Source organism: Symphodus melops (assembly GCF_947650265.1).
Source record: "Symphodus melops genome assembly, chromosome: 19".
Taxonomy (NCBI): domain Eukaryota; kingdom Metazoa; phylum Chordata; class Actinopteri; order Labriformes; family Labridae; genus Symphodus; species Symphodus melops.
The window spans coordinates 15620488-15642611 of record NC_136709.1 but is presented as its reverse complement, the minus strand read 5'-3'; the positions used below and the strand labels follow the sequence as shown (position 1 = coordinate 15642611).

Sequence of the window (22124 nt, the reverse complement as noted above, 5' to 3'; positions counted from 1 at the left end):
ATTGAACAAAATATAAATAAATAAGTAAAGATATATTTATATTGGACTCCACATTTGGCGGACTGGAATTTACAAAATGTATTTTGTTATGTGATAAAAAGCTCCAAAATTAAATTAATTTAATGTAAAGAACCAAAAAAAAAAAAAAAAAAACCTTATATTATAACTAATAGTTAGGTGAGGTGACTGATATGCAAACATTTGCCAACCATCAGTACCTCTCTTGGTCATACCTTAAAGATCAATGTTTTATGGTAGAGATATCTGTAAAGGTTCTCAGTCATCCAGGTCAAGGTAAATAAAGATGTATATATTATATATATAGATCCTACAGCACTGTCCAAGAGCTGGACACATTTACAATTATTAGAATATGGACAACTTTCCCATCTGCATTTGTATCCAAACATGGGTGGACTTTTTGTATGAGACTTACCAGCCAAAATCCTGCTTTACTGATACTGTGAAGCTAATGGATAATGTGCAACTCACGTTCTCCGTTTGTTGGGCAATAAAGGAGAAACTGGATCAGTGAAAGAAGTAAAAAGAGCAAAATACAGTGAATAAGGTTTAAATTAAAGACACTTGGACATCGATCTCATTGTCTCCTTTCAAATAAAGCTACTTACAATAATAAAGCTAAAGAAAGTATTAAGTGTTATTGCAATGCTCATATTTTTTTCTCTGCACAGCATTAGCAAATTATTAAATCACCACAAATAAAGCCATTTGTTACGATGTATGGCTTAATAAAAGGTACCATATCAACTGGTACCAAGAGTTCTGTATGATGCGTGGAAACTTTACTAAAATAAGCCTAAACTAAACATGAAGTGCAAAACTAAATCAAAGTGTCATCATTAAGTAATCTGTGGACTCACTTGTACTGGAAATGTTCAGTGGAGTTCTCTTTTATTTCTTCTATATCTCAAAAATAAAAAAATCCTTCGATATATCATCTGTTATAAGTTGGGTTATTTAAGGATACACATTTTCACGTGGAAATTGAGTTGATTTGATTTGACTAAGCATCAGAAAACATTCTCGATGCATCAAGAGGTATGATGTTTCCAATAATCCTTCTGAAAGTCATACTATATGATATCTATTTCTGATTTTTTTATCACTAATTTTATGGATCAGTTGTAGCAGTCAATCCTATAGTGTAATTTAAGTCAAGCTCTTTATTAACAGTATAAAAACACCAAACTGATCAAACATTTTAACATCAATAAGACTCCAGGGAAATACAAATCAACTGACTGGTCGAATTTAACTGCAGGAAAACAGGTTTAATGTAATTCATGGATTAAACTAGGACATGTGGGCAGAGTATTTTGCTCAGGGCCGGAGAACAGGCTAACAGGTTGTTAAACTCCAAGAAATCCAACAGGGTTAGATAAGGTTTTTGGAAAAGGTTGACCTTTAACTAAAACTGGGGTAACTTCAGGCTGATCGAGGAATAAACCTTATGGCTTAATGAATCTGCCAATTATTTCCTTATCTGTGTTTGCAAAACATCTTTTGAGGAGCACACTGCAGTGATATTTGTTTTGGAGTCGCGTATTAATTCAGTTCGTCAGATTCTACGAGTTCAAATGTTGTATAATTGAACTTGTTCTTAATCTTTATTGCTAAAGAAAAGATAGAAAAATAAGGTTCATTGAATAAAACCCTTTGTTAATTGTTTTGTTTTAAATGGACCCAGGTCACGTTGTATAGGCGTAGCATAGGCTTATACAACGTCAAAAAAAATGTGTCCTTCTCATGAGAAAGAAAAGGGTGACGATTAAGAGGAGTTAAGAAAACTGATGTCGCTTCAATGTCTGAACAGTTATTTTAAGAATACAGCCGGCCACTATTAGCTTATAGGAATACTAATAACCCACCAATAAAACATACTAATCCACATATTACATCTTGTCTGTTGAATCTGTAAAAAAGCAAACAAGTTGTAACAATGAAATGAATATTTCTTAAGCCAGGCGTACATTGTACAGTTTCTGACTGATTTTGAACTGATTTATTAGTCACACATCTGATTCTGACGATGACAAAAACCTGATCACACATCATTAGACCTGCATCGTGATCTCTTTTCAATCTTTTCTTAAAACATACTTTCACTGGCGAGTGTCTCATGATTTTAACTTTTATTTCATTAAATAAAACAAGCCCTGAAAATAACTTTCTCTTTTTGATTTTTTTCAAATGAATTTCATATCTTTTAATATATTTATTTCTCAATCCTTAATTCTTCGATTGTAGGACCTGTGTGTTTTATTTAGCTGTCTTTGTAAAGCACTTTCTATTTTGGATTTTTAAAAATGCTCATTAAATAAGGTTATCATTATTATTATTAATATGACCATGGTGTTTGTTAGGGCTAACATGCTGATCGCAGCAAAGCCGAGCTAGTGCACTTTTTGTAGCTTGATCCTTTTTTGCTTAGTCTTAATTAACTCGATAGAGCTGCCTTTAAGAATGCTTTGGCCCAAACATATTCTGGGGCACATCCGTATCACACAACTTTGATTAACACTAAAAAGTAAGCTGAAGTTTGTCCCGACAAGTTTTATTGCACGAACGTAAAAACTCTGCGTGAAAGTGGGCCTACATTGATTTGCCACTAATAAATATTCAGTTCCACGCAGCCATTCGCAACAGTAATCTAAAAGACAGGTTCATTTAAACTGACTCCATTAACTCTCAATGACCTCTGACGACCCATGTGCAGATAGAGGATATAGAATGAGGATTGTGTTTTCTATTTCTGTTTGCTATCGTCCTTAAATCAAAACAGATTACATTTTCAATAAATGTGAATGTTTCACAGTAGAGTTGATGAAGCCATTGTACTGCAGGCTACAGTAAACACAGCTTCACCTTAAACTAGAGTCATGGTCACTCAAGTTGAACGAAGTGAGACCTTGGGAAATCTTAGGACAGGGAAACATTTCCAAACTCATGACAGACATTCATGTTAATTTGATTAGATCATCTGACACACTGCTGCCGTTTTGTGAACCTAAGTCTGAAGCCAAAGAGTTAAAATAATTGGAGTCACAACTTTGAGTAACTAGAAACAGGTGATGTTTTCTCCACAGATCACATACACTGAACTCCTGAGGACTTATGTAATACACTGCAATAACATGCAGGGGTCTGCATTAGTCAACGTGTATACCATGACCTTTTTTTGAATAAGGTCATTTAGTTGTTCGTGTCGGAATTCTGCCGGCGAGGTGCAGCCCATTATAGAAAACATAGGTCAGCAGAGTTTTGATATTTTAGTAGATATTAAACATTTTAAACACTTTTAAATTAACACCAGTTTCTCATATTTTTAGAATTAAGTTAACTTTATCTACAAATTATCTTAAATTTCCCTCGGGATCAATAAAGTCTCTATCTATCTAAATGATATATTTGGAGTTTAACAAAGTCTAAAAGAAACAGAGTCATGGGTCATGTGGGAAAACAAAAAGAAACAGAACTGCTCTTCTGACCTACTTTAGTGCAACAATCATGGAGGCCTATTAAGAACACGGGGTAAACCTTTTATTTTCAAAAAGGACTGAAGCTGACACGGTGGAGGGATTTAACAGGCAAACTAGGTTACCTTTAAGGTTCATAGCACAAATAATACCTTTGTCCTCTGGTTTTAACAGATTTCAAATCCATGATTAATAAACATTCTTGGCACCTTCACAATAAATCATTTCCAAGTGTTTTTGTGCCTTAGTCTGGCGGTTCTGACCCCGTTTCCAAAGCCAAGTTAGATTTCACCCGATCACATGCTCAGTTCCTGTTGACGGAGAATCCAGCTTCTCAAACTCTCTTAACTCAGTTTATGTTCATAAACAACTCAAACTCAGCTGACTTACTATATTAATAACTAAATATTCAACTAATATCTCGGATTTGTGAGGTAGAAGAAACAAAGTGGTTTTTGGGATCGTGAGAAAAAGAACGTGTCAAAAGGAATGAAACTTCTCTTCTTTGTATTTCAAAAGGTTTCAAAAAGTAAGAAAGGCAAAACTCAGTTGTAGTAATGTGTCTAAAAATCATGGCCTCCTGTTTGCTGCTTACTTGTATTATTTCATTAATTTTTTTTTGTACATAAATCATAATGTATTAACTGCATGTTACAAAAAGTACTTTCATACACTGACATCTGCTGGAAAAAAAATTAATTAACACTCATTCATAAACACCTCAATTTCAGAGTTTGGAGTGCACTTTTCAAAATTCTGTCTCAAACAGAGGAAGTATAGCGTCCATTGACATTTAACTGGGGCCCACTGTCCAGTCAGCATTTCAAGATTTTTTAAAACTTAAAAAGAAAAAAGAATTTTATAGAAAACGTGTATTTATTTACTCACGGTTGAGCACATGAGAGGTTGAACTGGGTTCATGTAGCTATTGTTGCCATCTGGTGGTAAAGTTTTTAATTAAATGAAAATTCTGAGGTTCAGGTTTTTTGGTTTTAAATTATGTAGAGTTTCTGGTATGAATCGGTATTTTTTTTCTTGGTTTAGTTTAACAAATAAAGGAGTGCATGACAAATATTTAGCTACACAGAGTTTTTTCTCTCTTTGAAAATATGTAACCAGGTATGGATACTTGAGTTATAACATGAGCTATTTATTTTTTCCACAAAAGGGGAAATAACATGAACAGAAGTACAACAAACTATTCAATTTCTGCTTGACTTTGTTTTTAAGGGGGATTTGTATTGCATCTGCCTGGCTGATCTCTCTAGTCAGTGTACTGCATGCGAAGTGTGCAAACCCAGCTTAGTGACACATCAACTTTGATTGAAACCACCCCACCCACACCCGAGAAACAAGCAAGTGTGACTCAAACTCATGGAGGCTGTTGGAAATAACTTTCCACACACAGACCACTGCTGGCTGTGGAAATAACTTCCTACGCATCAACTGCACCTTCCGTTTTCCTGCTTCAAATACACCTCTGACTCTTTTTCTGGCCTCATGACTGAGCAGCACCTGACAGTTGGTGGTTTCATTGCATGACGAGGGGAGAAGGAGTCCTTTGTTAGATTATACTTTATGAACGTTGGGTTAGAGTTCTGCCTGTAAAAATGGCAGAGCAGACGAGACTCCTGCAAGATTTTTTTCATGATTTGTTATCATATATGATGACTAGCCCCGCCTCCTTTTTTAAGATAACATCTCTGAAATACCTCCTCTACATACTTTCAGTGTCACTGTCATTGCAATCTGACTTCTTCCTTATTTTCTTCCTTCTTTTATTTCTTTCGCCTTTAATATCAGACAGCAAATAAAAACCCTAAACCATTAGTTGTATTAGAAATAGAGATATTGAAAAATGTAAACAAATAAATGTTGGTGGTTACAATTATAAAGACATTTCCTGAGCCTTGTTTACATGTATGTGACCTCATGCCCCCATGTGACGCAGCAGGAATGCAGAAAGTTGTGTTTCTGAAAACCTTTCCTCTTAAACAGATGTGTAAGGAAAGATTTTAAAGACACCTTCTTTGTTCAGTCATCCTGCTGCCTGTCGGACTGATTCACTTCTATATGATTAACCTTTGCAACAGAAGAAGAGGAGCCTTCTGACGTCTGATAGAAAATCCTCTAACTTACAAGTAAGATATGACTCATGTTTTACTACAGGTTTGACTATAATCAACTTTAATATTGCTGGCCTAAGATGGGATTTCTTTAACAAAATGTGAGGAAAGCTCAATTTGAATCCTGAAATCAAGGACTGTCCTAGTGTGACAAGTGATTTTTTATTTCTTGTAATAACTGGGGGGAAAGCCTTTCTTGGGCCGCTGACTCAATCTCACATAAAACACTCAAATCCTCAGTATCATGTCTTACTTAAAAACACATCAAATGCATAGAGATACTTGTCTTCTAAACTATTCTGCTTACAAACTTGTTTGGTAAGTCTTCAATGGAGATAAAATGTCTGAGCAGGTTGAGTACATTTATGTAAGATTACCTGATACCAGGTAGAAAACTGTCATGGCTGCTCCAACTATAAAGACAAAAGTTTAGGATGTTCCTACCTCTTTGACCTTTACTAGTTGTGTTTAACAGGCATTAAACCCACAAACATGACTGTTTACGTCACCAAAGCACTCTTTGCCTTTTCATATTTGTTTTTCAGTTTGTATTTCTTTTAATATACAAGACAATGTCTGCATTGAAAAAAAAACATGTCTTGCTTTAGATTTTGAGCACGATATTTCATACTAAAATATCAATTTACAAAGCAGAGGTTGTTTAAAATCAAAGAAAGCCGGCATGGACTAATAGGAATGGAAATATTCAAAATAAATAATGACTGTAGGTCAACTCTAATGCAGCCATAAAATGACCAAACTTGAGCAACATCTTTGATTAAGAAGTAATTTACTTATATTTGAGAAGCAAATAGCAATGGTTTTCAGTTCATCAGACAGAGGTGTGGAAAGTGACGTCTTTTACAAAACATGTGCCTGTACTTCAGATATCCTGAGGCCACATACTTTCTTCTGTCTTTTGTCTCAGCGTGCTTTGCCACTTTTTTTTTTTAATGTTGGCACCTTTGAAGCTCTACCCCTGTTTATAGTTTGCATTCACACCCAACAAGTGGATAGCACTTAAGTATGAGTGTTGACACATTGTTTTAACAATGTGTCAACTTTGAACACTTGAACACTACGCTCAATTTCCTGCCTCACATGCAAATAAAATTGTCCCTGGAGGTGCTTAACACATTTGACATTGTGTACAGCTTAGGCCCCTCCATATACTGGCATTAGAATACCACACACCCAAACACCATCATATTTTTGCATACATTTTCAAAGTAATGGATAAATATGCATTTTAAACCATTTTCGATTTTTAAATGTTTTTGGCAGGAATCTTGCGACCCCCCTAACAGTGTCTTGCGAAGTTGCGACCCCCACATTGGGAACCATTGTTCTAAGCTGTCAGATCTCAAGCCATCCTCAGGGCGCATAGGGTGGCGTCCTATCATTTATCCTATTCACTTGTTATCAGATCCCCCAGCATGGACATAAATGCAAGGCCTCAGTTGTGTGTTGTTGTTTTTTTTTAAGATTTATTTTGGGGCTTTTTACGCCTTTATTTTAGAGACAGGACAGTTGACAGAGTCAGAAACCGGGGAGAGAGAGTGTGAGAGTGTAAATGACATGGGAGAGAGGAGCCACAGGTCTGAGACGAACCGAGCTGCACCCCCTAAGGACTAAAGCCTCTGTACATGGGGTACCAATTATTGGCTACTGGTAACCCCCAATTGTGGTTTATTTTATGGAAGGGAGTGTGAGCTCAGATTCTTTCGATTGAACAATTATGGTATTTAACCAGAAAAGAAGAAAAGCTTTGAGTAAAGCTGAAAATTACTAATTAGGTTTAAGTAGAAGGTATAGTTCCTTTTGATTAATCCACTGAGAATTATAACTAAGCAATGCAGCTTGCCCTTTAGTGTTGATTAGCTCATTGTTATGGCTTTATAACTATTCCGTTTTTTGTTCACTCTTCCTGTTTTAATCAGCGTTTTTTCTTTTTAATTGCAATTGACACACTCAAGTAAATATTTACTTGCACCCAAGAGGGTCATAGAAGCACGTTCAATAATCCTGCTACTTATCAAGATAAACGTTTAAAAAACCTCACATCTAGACATGTTGGAAATCTTCTCACAACCCGATGAATTCCATCAAATCTCTTCTCCTGTTTCCTTTTGTGTTGTTTGTCTTTCAGACATGAGAGACAGGCTGGGGCACCTCCACCAGGTGCAGATTGATACTGTTGGATTCAGTACAGTAGAACTGGACACTTTCTCGGAGAGAAATGTTGATGCAGCAACAGCATCAACATCATCGTCTTCATCACATCCTGACCAGGACCTGGACGCTGTCCTAAAGATGGCCAATCAGATTGGTCTAGAAACCCAGCAAATCCAGAATGACATCAGTGAGCTGAGAGATTTGAACTACCAGACCTTAAATCAGACTTCATACTCCAGTGCGACAAAGAGGGACCCAAATGCAATCGGGGCGGACATTAAACACAGGGGTGAGGCTGTGCTGCAGATGCTGCATATGTTGAGTGATCTAAGAGAGGAGCTGGAAGAACAGCGTGGCACCTCTGACCCCACAGCACGCATCGCTCGAACACAATACCAGTGTCTCAGCAATGCTCTGCGAGAAGTAATGTTTAGCTACAACGACACAGAGATGAACCACAGGGAGGCATGTAAGCGGCAGATCCAGAGGCAGATGGAAGTGGTGGGCAGGGAGGTCAGTGAAGGAGAGCTGGAGGAGATGATGGAAAGCGGGGAGTTGAATGTCTTCAGCATCCAGGGGGAGGGAAAAACGGCTCGCTCAGCCCTCCTGCAGATTGAGAGCCGACACAAAGAGCTGCTGGAGCTGGAAAAGAGGATTGAGGCAATCCAGGAGCTTTTTCTGGATGTTGCTGTGCTGGTACAGGAACAGGGGGCCGGCATCGATAACGTCCAGAAAAATGTTGAAAATACTGGAGTGCTGGTTCAGGACGCAGCAGGTCGACTAGAGAGAGCAATTGAATCTGATAAAAACAACCCCTTTAAGAAGCTGTTCTGTGGCTGCTGCCCGTGTTTTTACAATTAGGACTGAAGGGGCAATAGTCAATGCAGGGAAAGCCACTCAACAAAAAAGAAGGAGACACTTTGAACCTTAAGATACTAAAAATATAAACAAAACTATTTGGTAGCATTTAAGGGCATTTCAGTCAAAGAGACTGTTGAAATGATTGAACATTGATCACGAGTGGGTGGTGTGAGACTATAGTTACCCTCAGTTAATAATAAAATGAACTAAAAGCTACTGTGAGGAACCTTCATTTTGTGTAGATTTTGGCGCCCCCTGTTGACTTATGTTTGGATCTTATGCCATGGACTTTGCCTCCACATGTTCTTCTATGTCCCACATTGCCTTTTCTAAATACTAACCTTAAAATGCACTTTAATGCCTTGGCTTTTCGCTCTGTTTGAGAGTTGGCTTGTGTTCCTTTTATCCCTTCCTATATGTCTTAATACGATCCACTGTTTTTACATTGGTCTTTGTTTTACTTTGCTTTCATTATGTTTGATTTATTCTACAGCACTGAACATCCTGCTATAGCCTATATTTAACTGTCAGAAGAACGGAAGCCCTAAGGGGACATTCACACATAAAGTATATTTTATTCTACTCAGTTTTGCTGTAATAAAATGTACATTTTAGTTGTTTTCTGGATGTCTTGAATTATTTATTGTATCTCAGGCTAGCAACGCTGGTTTTTCTAAAGATATCTCAAGAAAACAACTTAAATTCACTTAGGTAACCAGCATTTTATCCCAAGACAAGAAAAATACATTTGGATATCGGGAAATTTTATTTTACTTTTATGTCACAGGACATAAAAGTAAAATAAAATCTAATACTCATACTGGTAATTTAGAGAAATCAGTTTTAATTGTTTTAGAACTTGCTAAAACACCCACAGTAGCTTTACTATAACTCAAGTCATGATGCTAATTAGCATATCAGATTGTATGTACAAATGCTGAATAAGTCTTTTTAATTGCATCTTAAAGTTTTCCATTTAATTCATGTTCATCTTATGAAGCTAATTTACTTGACTGGTTCTTTTGGGTTGTATCTACTTGTTGGTTGCATTGCAAGTTGTTTAAGATCTGGTGTGCATAATAGAGTGAACTATTTCATCTAAAGGACCATTTGTTGTGTTGGTTAAACGCTAAACTGCGACAACACCACTGCTTTATTTTCACAGCTTACTACTTCCGAGATAGGCTTTGAAAATCATTTGAGTAATGTCAGGGGGAAATGAGGCGTGATCACCTGCTGCTGCTGCATCTCTGTGTCAGTGTTATGAAGTGAGCGAGAGACATGACTCCTGTGCGAGCTGAAATGTATAACGGAGACAAAAAGAGGAAATGAGTCTTTCCGTGGTCGCTCCTTCTTCTTCTTCTTCTTCTTCTTCCTTCTTCTTGGGTGAGTTTCAAAGAGTAAGACACCGGAGGATCATTAAATAAGGTATGTAGACTCTATTTTATAAAACAGTTGAGCACAGTTATCGATCAAGTGTTTCACTGAGTCATAACTTCAGAGCAAACTATACAGACGAAAGGCCTGCTTCTTCTTGCCAACTTCCCCCTTTTCTTCAGATATTTTAGGCTACCTGTCTGAGGAAATGATGCCTAGAAATTGTGTTAGTTCTTTACCTATGAAAACACAACATTTTTATTAGGCTGGCTAACAGTTTCTCTTAATATGAAATAGGCTTACAGAAATCTTAAATCGACGCCCATTGTCTGGATACCTAATTAAAGAAAAGCGATTAAACGGTCAAATCTGAGGAAGTGACCAGTTCCCCTGTGATAAGGTACAATACATTTAGTTCAAATGTAGGCTACATATAAAGAAGGCATGCATACCTCATCAATATTCTTTAACGTGGGAACAGCCAGTAATTACTAACGTTGATGTAATATTTAAAACTGTGTGCAAAAGAAATCCCTAAAGAAGAATATTTTAGTTCAAATATATGATTATAATATAGATATAGGGCAGACGGTTTATTATAGGTTGACCCACCTTAGACAATAGTCTATGTATGCAGGGCTGACAATAAATTGTGTGCTCATGTAAATGAATTTAATTTACATACCCTTTCTATCCCCAATAATAATATTTACTTATGTGTGTCAGTAACACAGTTTTCAACATAAAGCCCACATTGATTTAGAGGATTCAAAACTAAGATGTACAAAGTACAAGGAAGTGGATGTTTCAATAAAACTAAAGCTAAAAGAGAACTAAAAGTCACATTACAACACTATAAACTGTCCTGTATTTTAAGTGTAAGTAGAAATTCAAGAGGTATTATCAGCAAAATGTTCTTGAATATAAAAAAGAACATGTTTTGATCTGAGCACAAACTGTGCTTTTTGCTGATTGCTTGGCATTCGTAAACTGTGGATACTGAATCATGTAAGAAGCATTCAACTGGTAAAGCTGACTGTGGTGAAGCTTGTTTTCACATCTTTACACTTTATTTTTTTTAATTTAACCTTTATTTATCCAGAAGTCCCATTATGGTTAAAAACCTATTTTTCAAGGGAGTCCTGCAGAAAAGTAATGTAATTCTGTGGTTTCCAACCTGTTGGAGAGGCCTCTTCACAAGGTCACAAAATAGACCAGAAGACTCTTTAAAAAAAGAAAAATAGACAATGAAGTTCTGCAACACTTGTGGTGCTGCACTATTTCTTCATGACTTCCTGGAGCACGAATAGTCCTGCACATAACAATCTATGATTCATTGTTATTCTTCCACTTTGTTTTAACTTTAATATAAGATGATACAAAGCAAGCTTTAAAGGTGCTAAAAAAAAGAAAAGAAGAAGTAATCATTTTGTTACTTTTGGATGGAGCCAGGCGAGCTGTGTTCCTCTGTTTTCAGTCACAGTAACAACATTCAATACTCTGTAGACTTATATTTGAGAGAGTGGTATCATTCGTCTTATCTAAATCTCCATCAGAGATCAAAACATTCTAAAGAGATCCTTGCCCTGACTCTCCCTCCAGGTGAGATGAAGGACCGACTAGGAGAGCTGTTGTCCTCAAAGGCTGCAGAAGAGGAGAGCAGCCCTCAGGAGAGTCAGGACCCTAGCCGTTATGACGAAAGGGAGCTTCTGGAGCAACAAGCCATTGTGTTTGAGGGCGAGGACGAGATGGATAGGACATTCAGAGAGGCCCAGGCACTCAGGAAGGAGATGCAGCTGCTCAGATTGGACGTGAAGCGCCTTGGGAAGCAGAACACAAGGTTCCTCACATCTGTCAGGAGGTTCAGCAGCATCAAACGAGACTCCAACGCACTCGGACGGGACATCAAGGCCAGGGGGGAAGCCATTTACAATCGACTTCAGGAGCTGGGGAAGCTAAGCAAAGAGCTTGAGAAGGAGCCTGGGCCTACAGCTGCAGTTACTCGCATGGTGCGTTCACAGTACGCCTCCCTGACTACAACCTTTCACAATGCCATGTCTGAGTACAACGAGGCCGAGATGGTCCAGAGGGAGAACTGCAAGACCCGCATCCAGAGACAGGCGGAGATCATGGGCAAAGAGGTGAGCAGAGACCAAATTGATGAGATGATCGAGACAGGCAAGTGGAACGTCTTTTCGGATAATCTGCTCCTGGAGGGGAGGACTGCAAGATCCGCTCTGAACGAGATCGAGAACCGGCACAAGGAGCTGCTGGAGCTGGAAGGCCGCATCAGGGACATCCATGACCTCTTCTCCCAAATGGCCCTGCTGGTGGAAGAACAGGGCTGCATGCTGGATAATATAGAGACAAATGTTGGGGCAACTCAGGACTATGTTGCCAAAGCCACGAGTCAGATCAAGAAAGCTGTGAAATACAAGAAAAACAATCCATGCAAGAAACTGTTTTGTTGTTGCTTCCCTTGCTGCAGATGAGACGGTGTCAGTGTTATTTTGTCTCTGTCATCAGAATATCCAGATTAGATTCACATCAGTTTATATTGCAAACATGCCTGTGGTTTTTGCGTTAATTTTGGTTGGAGCAAGATAGAAGTTGGATTTCGAGACCGACATCAGTACCAGTTAAGGAGTAGAAAAGTCAGACAAATGTGGTGATTACTAGCTTTTATTTGGATCCCAGAAATGTGGATTTTGCTCCAAGTTTCACGCTTTATAAATATGCACATGAGCTAAACAAAATGTATTGTGAATAATGGTCTGCTTAGCTGAACGTCTCTGTTCCATGAGACGCAACCAGTGCTGAGAACACTTTCAAGTTTGTGAGGGATACGCTTGATAGACTTCATAATCATACCATGTCTATATCAAGCCATGCAAAGTTATTTGCATAACTAAATCTGTTAAAAAAAAAATCCATATCATGTCATTTTTAAAATATTAAAATTATATGGATCAGTTGTAGTTTGTTGTCAACAGATACAATTGGCCAAATGAGTTAAGGTTAGGCCTTAATGTTTTGATGTATTTAGATCAAATGTGTAAATGTTGTAAGTTGTAAGAAGAAGTTCTATTAAATGTAACCCTCTAGTTTAATTTTCTTCTCTGAGCTGGTCTTTATTTGAAACTACATGTCCATATGCAAATAAAATAGTGAGATATGGGTGTTGCATTTCCTGATCGTGCATGATAACATCTGAGCTATAAGTCAGCACATAGCTGTAAGCCTTGCCCTTCAACTTTCAGTTTTAAACTTATACATGTATATGTATATGAAAAAATAGACAACTTTTCAAATTCTGAATGCAGCTTCATGAAGTATGGCACTTAGGGAAGGTGTACTTATTTCAGCTGTTGCAAAACAAGGCTTAAGAAACAACACATCCTCTGACTGTGGTTAGGGAGTTGAGATAGATTTGAGTGGATTGTGTAACTAAAGGTTTGCTACCCTGGTTTAAAGCTATCCACAGCTAGAGTCAAATGTCTTGTGTTTATCAAGACTTGTTGCTTCCTGTTAAAGATGACTCTTGTATTGCCCTAACTCTAAAGAGAATCAACTGAGTCATCCTTCATGTTTCTTCTTTGAGGTTTACTTATGATACCTATCGCTTGCACACAACCAAAGTCAATTAAATTAGCGTTCAGAGCAGGTTTTCTCTATACAAACAGAGCAGATACAAATACATACAAAGACGTTTGCTCGGGCAGTGAGACAACAACAGAGAATAATAAACTATTCATGTCAGAGGACTTTCTGTTTGCACAGCGGGCTGTTCTTTTTGTCCTCTCAGGGTAAATGATAGTGAAATTCAAAAGATCTTTATTCCTGTACATGGCAGTCCATCACCCACTGGGGGACTCCCAATCACCACCTGTGAAAACTGCAGTTTAAGAGGCTGTGACTGAGATTATCATCATCAGTGGGTGTTTGCTGAATTAAAGCCTCTGCTCTGTGTTGAAATTAGTTTCAGGGCTCTAACAACTGTTTCCTCCTTAGTGTGGGTTTTGGTCTGCATGTTGCTGGCAGAATGACACTGTACTGTGGTGTCATAGGTTTGGTCATGTATTCGCTCATTGTTGTAGTGACTCCCTCCCCCCCAAAAAAAGAAAAAGTAGAGTGAAAATGTCAGAATGACCTTTGGCACCAGGAGGCCCTGGGGCTTAGTGTTAGTCTTGTGTTTGCGTGATTAAGTTGTATATGTGTATTCACCAGGATGGCCGAGTGGTTAAGGCGTTGGACTTAAGATCCAATGGACACATGTCCTCGTGGGTTCGAACCCCACTCCTGGTAGTAAATGCAAGTTTTAAACTGGATATAAAGTTAGCATACCTTTGGCTGTGATGAATTTCAAGAAGTCTGAGCTTCATGTTTGATCGCCTCGCAGTTGCGACTCGTGTAGTCATATGTTGCACTGATGTGTTCTGAAAGTACATTTCTCAGGTGTATTTAAACCTCTTAAACAGTTTACAATCATTTCTAACTGGCACACACTTCTAGCACAGGTTTAATTTGTAATTAGGTTCACTCTTAGTCACATGATAGGGGGCTTCTAAATCTTGTTTCGGGCTTATTGTATACAGAAGGGAGGGGGGACAGCGGTTGTGTATTGTAACTAATGTCTTGTGTCCTTCATGTCTTGTATACTGTTACTGGATGCCTTGAATTTCCCTCTGGACCAATAAAATATCTGTCTGTCTGTCTATCTATCTATCCATCTATCTAACTACAACATATTTATTTTGTTGTAAATATTTGCAGCATGAATGAAAACTAAAAATACTTTTTCCCTAGTGTTCAAAAGCTGTAACCCAATTTAAAATAGTCAGATGGCCTGTTGGCTAAAAGGCCATCCCTCCTGTGCTTCCTGAGCCAAACAAAGACGAATACATTTCTTCTTTCATAGTAAAATGGGAGGCTCAAAATGGGAGGCTTTTATTTTCAATGAATTTTCATAAGACTCTGCATTTTATTCTAACTAATGTACTCCAATGTACTGTACTCTCACATTAGATTGAGTCAGATGTTTCAGTCCTTCTCATGTGATATGTTGAAATTGTAAGAATGTGGTGCCATCTAGTGGTCTAAAGGAAAGCTGGAGCTGTAACTATACCATAATATCAGTGAAGAGCAGTAGATCACCCCCACCTTACATACAGGAAGAACCTATTCAGAAAACTATTTATTCGGGGTAAATGTGAGATAATTGATTCTGGGGGTGCTGGTTTAGCTCAGTGGTTAAATCATGTGACCCATGAACAGACTACAGATCCCAAAGCTGTGGCCACAGTCATCCCAGTGTCCGACTATCTCACTGTACTTCCCTCTCCATCGGGACAAGAAAAGCCCAAATATAATCGTTACAAATAAAAAGTTTCAACGTTAAACCTTTTTATTATTCAATTATTTTATCGAATTATTTTTTTTGCTTTTGATAACTTTACAAATCGACATGAGCTGTAAGTTTGTTCACCTCATTCCTGTCAAAGAGAAAGGACGTGTTGATTGTTGCATTGGAGTCAAGAGTTTGGAAAGCTACTGGGCGATTAGTTTCTACTTATCAAATCTTATCTGTTCATCCTTGAAAAAACTCGATTTGCCAATAAAGTATTAAAAAGGGGTACAAACAAAACAGGAGCATTTACAAACTGAGCCTCTTTATTAAAATGCTTCAGAAGTCAAACAAATGAAGCGGGCATATTGTGGTGAAAATCTTATAGCAGGAGTGAAAACAAAACTTAAAATGATAACGAAAGTTGATTCAATCCAAAGGCCTGGAGGAAAAACATTTTTAAAGAAAACAAGACGAGGTGTTGCATGTAAAAGGATTTGTCTTCACGCAGAATGACCCTCATAAGAGGCAATGACTGCTTGTCATTCACTCAAATCTACATTAGACCCAGAAATAAGAGCGTGGGCTCAGATCTGGCTGAACACTTTTTTTTTTGTAACAGTAAATGTGAAAATGTACTAAACTGATGCACTGTGCCTGAGGAATAAACTGCATGAACCTGCATCTGGACTGACTGATCAAACTCGCATGCAAAACATGCGGGGGGGGCAAAATTCCCGCTACTTGAACAAACAAAAGCCCTCAGTGTAATTCTTTCAACTTGACAGTACATGCCTTCATGTGCAAATCAATAATTCAAACACAAATCTTGATAATACAGAGGCCAATTCTTTTACGTTACAAATCAAAGTACAAAAAAACAAAATACAGACATCAACCACACATGGATTGGAGACTTGAGTAAAGACAGCTTAGTTCCAACATCACTTGTAAAAACAACAAAAACACAGTTTACTTGGAGGGACATCCCCCTTTTTTCTTCAGTTACTTCTCCGCAACTTGTTTAAAAACAAATTTCATTTAAACGCTGCAAAACATTTGAAGCTATCATCATATCCAAAGGGACTAAAAAGTGTTGTGTTTTATTAGATGTTATTTCTTAACCCAAATTGAATGTTTGATTGGAAAAACATCGCCTCACTCCAGAGCGATAATCAAACCGCTTTTCTCCTGACCGCCTTGAGGGATCATTGCTGAAAAACGAACATGAAACGTGTTATTTGTAAGTCCAGCACTGCAACACACACTGTTACATAATTATAATACTGAGTGGTACACCGGTCACTTCTAAGACCCCGTAATTATCAAGACGCTGACAAGTTGGTTGTTGCGTCAACGACACACAATCTCCTGCGAGACAAAGCTTCATGCGTCAACCCTGAGACTCAAAATTGGAACACAGTGGGCGCGTAGTGCCAAAAACAAACAACGCTGAAAGTGAACATACGTTATGTTTTTGGAAAGAAAGGGACTTTTTTTTTCTTTTCACCTGGCCTGCAGGATTTTATGAAATCTTGGAGGAGGGACAATACAAATATCCTGATATCAGTTTTTCCTCCTCAATGCTGAGCCTTGAGGATACGCTGTGCTTGTAAAATCATATTGTGGTTTTATATTTAATAGTAGTTTTCTACACGCCCATTATGGAAATTATTATGTTAATGTTATATGGTCTCAGTACACTGGAGGAATCTTAACCTCTAAGCCAACGTTAGCAGCAGCTCGGGTCATGGCTCAACCTGACAAGTGTGTTTTGAGAAACTCTCCTTTTTAATATGAAACAGTTCAAGTTCACAAGTTTACCCATTTTAAACATCTTAACTAAGTTTGTTTTCTATGTTAAGGAAGCTTAAAATCTTTGACGGTGACAGCCATGAATCCTGATATTTTTCCTCTTTCTGCACTTGTGCTCTTTGCTATCGTCGCATGATCATCTGACAGAAACCACTGCTTTTCTTGACGCTCTGAAACAGTGGTTACGAGCAGCAGCTGTTATAAATATTATTGCTGTCGTTTTGGACAACCTTTAGAGCTGCTTACTGACTGATATCTTCTGATGCCAGGTACCAAATCCTAAGCAGGGTATGAGGCGTTTCCAACTCTAAAAGGAAATCAAGCTTTCTGCTTACTTGCCAACCACAAATCACTGATGGATTCTTATTTACTGAATACATTCATCATTTTACTTGCTACATTTGACTAGAAAACAACCTACAAACTGCTGGTTACTTGTAACAATAGCTGGTAGATCAGACAAACCACAACTGTAAAAGTTTTGCCTTTTGGCTGGTGAAGTGTTCTTTGTCATTTGACCAACATTAGTCATGAAGATGGACCACCTTGGATACGACTTTGCCAAACCACGAACACGATACGACAGAACACCAAACATGAAGATGGTGAACACAACAGGATCCTCTTGATAATTGGCGTTCATTGTGCAGAGCTACCACAGGTGTTTGGTCAGTCTCAAAATGTAGCAACAAAGCCATAAAGTCTAGGCGCTCTAAGCAGAGCAAACATGGTCAGTCTTGGTATCAGGATAAGATATAAAACAAGATACCAGTAAACCGTTCCAGCTGGAGGCTTTACAACAATCTCACTGAGATCTTATGAACAACCCCGTGACTAGAAAAATCAAGTTTTTCATAAGTTAAGGCTCTACTCTTACCTCCATCATAGCACAGTACTTTCCTTTTGATATAAAAATATAAAATTCTCCATCAAAACATCTGATTATTTACATAAAGTCAGAGTAGAACAGTACAACCTCAGCACACCAGCATCTACCGACTTCATTGGCTTGTTTTCAGCCCCGATGTGTGATCGCAGCACATCCACCTCCACTGAAAAAGACAAGTCCGACGACTGGGTGTTCACTTTATATTAGTGTGCAGAGTATTTAAATGTGAGGCGAAGATTAATCGACAGTTTAAAATGTGTGATCAGGAGTTTTCTATCTTTTATGTGATGGAAGATACTGCAGGCTGTAAACACTGGAGAGGAAAACACTCGGGTTTTGAGTTCTAGTGGTCTCAAAAATGTCCACAAGGTGGCTTCATCTTTAAATGTCACTTATGCTACTGGTTTGAGGACTGAGCGTAAACACCTTCCCTCTTTTGTGAGCTCTCTGGTGAAGCACATGCATGGCAGGGGGATCGCCTCATCCCGGCGAGAGATGGTGTTGAATTTGCACTTCTTGAGATGGTCCGCCATGCTGGCTATGTTGGCGAACTTCCACTCATTCACAGTACCGAACGCTGTGCTGAATCGCCAAATCTGAAACAGAAAATAAATGATCAACCAGCTGCTTCTAATGCTGAAACAGTGTACTGCAGTGTTATAGTTGCACATGGTACATGTGTTTTACTGGGTTTTAAACATTTTTCTAAAGCATTACATGACTAACCTTGTCAGTGATCTGCCAGGATGTCGAGCCATCGGCTTGTCGTTTCTTATCCCACAGCAGGACAACCATGCCCCGCATCTGCAGGAGACTAGCGCACACATCCCTCATGGTATGTGACACTCTTGACAGTTGGCACAAGCTAAAGCTGTCTAGGAAGCTTGCTACATGTTGCAACACCTCAAATGGAAGATTGCTCAACTGGTCGCAATGAGACCGGAAGTGGCTGGCGTTTCTTTGGCGGCCGTCCCCGGTTTTTAAGGGCAAACCAGGCTTAACCCCAAACGAGCCGAGGTGCCTGTCATGGATGATTCTGAAACCCTGCACAGATGGGCAGAACCGTCTTTGGGAGTAGGTGCAGCCGTAGTACGCCAAGGGGCAGCGTTGCTCCATCCAGCCATTGAGTCCGGCGTGAATGTCCCCGTGAACATTTTTGAAATGTGACGAGAACTCATCGCGCCGGAACAGCTGCCCGCACACAAACGTGAACATGGAGCGCTGCTTCGTTTGGTACCGTGCCACACACTCGAGCACCAGATCTAGCCTGAGAGTGTGGAAGGGGCTTGGGTTGGAGAGCTGTGGGCTGGCGTGGTCACAGGCCGAAGCTGAGGCGATATCTCCTACCATGGTGTTTGTTGCGAGAATGGCTGACGGGAAGGAGAATGTCTGAGTACCAAAATCGATGTGGTAGCCGTCGACAAACCTGCTGTCTGAGATTCCCCTGCCTCCTGGAGAGTCCCCGAGGCAAAAGAGCAAAGCTGCAGTGATTAGGTCAATGCCATGAAGGCCCATTGGGTCATCTGCTACTTCCAGGTCAGATGTGTCAACTGCCTTGTCCTCCATCTTTGCTCGAAATAGGTAAGGGTCTGACAGCAGAGCTCGGCGTCCGTTAAATGTAAACATACTTATTCCTCTGAGCACTTCTACGTTCTGTAGTTTACGCTCCAAACACCTGTACCTGAGTTCAGAAGGTAAGTGTTGCAAGAAGTTGTTTCTCACATGATCAGACAGCAGGAATGGCATCGGAGGTGAAAGTGGTGCTTGTTGAGGCACAGGAGGTTCCAGCGCCATGACAGGCATGTAATCCTGAGGTATCTCTGGCCACACGCGGTTCGATTCGTTTACTGGCTCTTTGATACTTTCTTCCTTCTCTTCAAAAAACAATTCAACAAAATCGTTTTCTTCTACCCATCCAAGTCCGTCCTCTACTCCATCTGTTCCCACAGCACAGTCCACTCCACCTACTGCCCCAAGCTCACACTCTGAATCAGAGTCGCTCTCCTTCATATCTACATTTCTCCCACCTTCTGCAACATAAACATTATGACTATCACCATTTTCCCCATTATGCAGTGCTCCGTTCTTTTCAGTCTTTTCCCCATTCAGATTTCCAACTATTACGCCGATATCTTTGGAACTAGTGAGGATATCCAAGGCCACTGCTAAACTTCTGCTCGTTTCCACCGAGGCTCTGTACAACTCGTTATAGGGCTCGTCTTCCATTTCCACAGTCCCATTGCCTAAAATTGTCTCTGGCAGACTTGATGCTGTGGCCATCTTGTCACTTTCATCTGCTTCCTTGTCTCCATTCTTCGACACGGTGGTTGTAACCTTCAGGGACTCTAATAACATCCTCTGATCCTGCAGGGCCAAAGCCATGTCGAGCTGCTCCACTTCGTCAAAGTCTTTACTCAAGTTTTCATAGGACTTGCGGTCAGAGTAGCTCACAGGCCAACGATTCCACTCCATGGTGCAACATACTATACTTGCCGGGCATGTCTCAAGATGCTTTGCCATCTTGATCCTTGTGATAGAGAACGGGCAGCCGAACACACTGTTGAGGCACGGCAGCCGTTCATACGGACACAGAAGACGATGTTCCTCTAGTTTGCACGAGTGGAAAACTGCCCCGCAGACAAGGGGGCAGCCGATGAGGTCGCAGCAAACACCGGCCTCCGTTCTTACCATGCATCTTCTGTTAATGCATTTAAGGCAGTGGGAGTGCAGATTCTCCATTTTTTTCACAGCGATGTTACTTTTCCAACTGAGTATGACAGAGAAAAGGGAGTTTAACCCTGAAACAAACACAACAGAAAATAAACTGATTTTAAATTATGCAAGATACCAAATACATCATGGTCACAACAATATTTATAAAGGAGCAGTCGGCTGGGACAGAACATGCTGTTGTAACCTTATCTCATTCAACTCTCTAACATCTCATGTGAGGTCCCATAGCTCTAAACTCACTCTGTGTCTCAGTCTAACACATGTTTACTATATCTTTAAACTGTTCCAGTAACATTTCACAACAACCCTCTTAGGTTACATGGTGACACGCTTGACCCCCTCCCCCTTTAGGCTTAGAAATGCTCCCCATTTATGATGTCTGCTGACATGTTGGACGTAAAATATCATCGTTCTGTGCAAACTGTATATACCTCTGAACTAAATTATGAGCCTGCACATGTTACTTCTGTGTGGGGGATTTTAGGAAAATGAATGCTTGCTTAAACGACAAAAAGACAATAATTAAAGACCTCCAACAATGCTGCAAGTTCACAACGCAAAGCCGCACAGGAGACCCATTGTTCAGGTGAAATCTTTGCTGCAATGGTCAGCAACAGCTAGCTAAGTGACGCAAGCAAAGCTGGTAGGTTAGCAAACAGCTAAAAACACAAACAACAGCCGGCAGTGATTAATATACAGACACTTATAGACACAGCGCAAATATCATACTAATTATAACAGTAAAGATAATAGGGTGGTTTTGAGATAATATTACATCATGAAAAAAAGCTTCATTGTGAATAGCCAACTTTAAGTCACACAAAAGAGCATCAACAACATGGCCAGTCTGTTAGCATTTAGCAGCTACACTTCGTTAGCCTGCTCAGTTAGCAGGCTAGCCGTTAGGTTCTTGAAAGTGCTTACCCGAGTAACGGGGTCCTCCACTTGTTTTCTTATCAGTGCCTCTTTGTCTTATATCAGCTCCGTTGACACCACCGAAAGGAAAACTACAGCGACAAGATCATTTCACAGTATTAAATGTGTCTAAATCTTCTTGTGATATGAACTGGCTGGGGCTGGTTTTCTCGACTGATAGTCCTTCTCCCCTCTCTGAGTCCGTCGGCGTTTGTGTTGATCCTAGAATGTTACGTCGCAATTCTACGTCATCGCGTAAATGTCCGAGTCATATTTAATTTTATGGACGCGGTTCTATTTGACAGCACTGAAATAGAGTAGGGGAATACCCTAAGAGCAGCTTTACATGTTATCCCCCCATAAGATGTCTGTGCTGTTGGGTTGACTTTTAA

At 39.4% G+C, this 22124-nt stretch overlaps 3 protein-coding genes across 4 annotated transcripts; 2 read left to right on the top strand and 1 right to left on the bottom strand.

Annotated features, from left to right (window-relative positions):
- The first annotated feature begins 5548 nt into the window (after window positions 1-5548).
- On the top strand, window positions 5549-9104 carry LOC306840641 (syntaxin-11-like). Its single transcript, XM_079370069.1, has 2 exons — window positions 5549-5638; window positions 7773-9104. Exon 2 carries the CDS (start codon window positions 7775-7777, stop codon window positions 8657-8659), a length of 885 nt encoding a protein of 294 aa, XP_079226195.1. The 5' UTR covers window positions 5549-5638; window positions 7773-7774; the 3' UTR covers window positions 8660-9104.
- Window positions 9105-9887: 783 nt separating this feature from the next.
- stx11a (syntaxin 11a) lies at window positions 9888-12949 on the top strand. Its single transcript, XM_079370606.1, has 2 exons — window positions 9888-10087; window positions 11639-12949. The coding sequence occupies exon 2, from the start codon at window positions 11644-11646 to the stop codon at window positions 12526-12528; it is 885 nt and encodes a 294-aa protein (XP_079226732.1). The 5' UTR covers window positions 9888-10087; window positions 11639-11643; the 3' UTR covers window positions 12529-12949.
- A 2735-nt stretch (window positions 12950-15684) lies between these two features.
- Window positions 15685-22060, bottom strand: fbxo30a (F-box protein 30a). Of its 2 annotated transcripts, none has more exons than XM_079369348.1 (3): window positions 21742-22060; window positions 18811-20851; window positions 15685-18680 (listed from the first exon to the last, which is right to left on the bottom strand). In XM_079369348.1, the coding sequence occupies exons 2-3, from the start codon at window positions 20821-20823 to the stop codon at window positions 18477-18479; spliced, it is 2217 nt and encodes a 738-aa protein (XP_079225474.1). In that variant the 5' UTR covers window positions 20824-20851; window positions 21742-22060; the 3' UTR covers window positions 15685-18476. The 2 variants fall into 2 exon arrangements, with proteins under 2 accessions (XP_079225474.1, XP_079225473.1); XM_079369347.1 differs by having other exon boundaries at window positions 18811-20882; window positions 21742-22058.
- Window positions 22061-22124: the final 64 nt, after the last annotated feature.

What these genes read in the sequence shown, in the direction of transcription:
- LOC306840641 (XM_079370069.1), top strand. Translation starts at nt 7,775, where the DNA reads ATGAGAGACAGGCTGGGGCACCTCCACCAGGTGCAGATTGATACTGTT.
- stx11a (XM_079370606.1), top strand. Translation starts at nt 11,644, where the DNA reads ATGAAGGACCGACTAGGAGAGCTGTTGTCCTCAAAGGCTGCAGAAGAG.
- fbxo30a (XM_079369348.1), bottom strand. Translation starts at nt 20,823, where the DNA reads ATGGAGAATCTGCACTCCCACTGCCTTAAATGCATTAACAGAAGATGC. An exon ending in CCTGGCAGATCACTGACAAG is followed by an intron (nt 18,681 to 18,810) that starts GTTAGTCATGTA and finishes TTTCTGTTTCAG; the next exon opens with ATTTGGCGATTCAGCACAGC.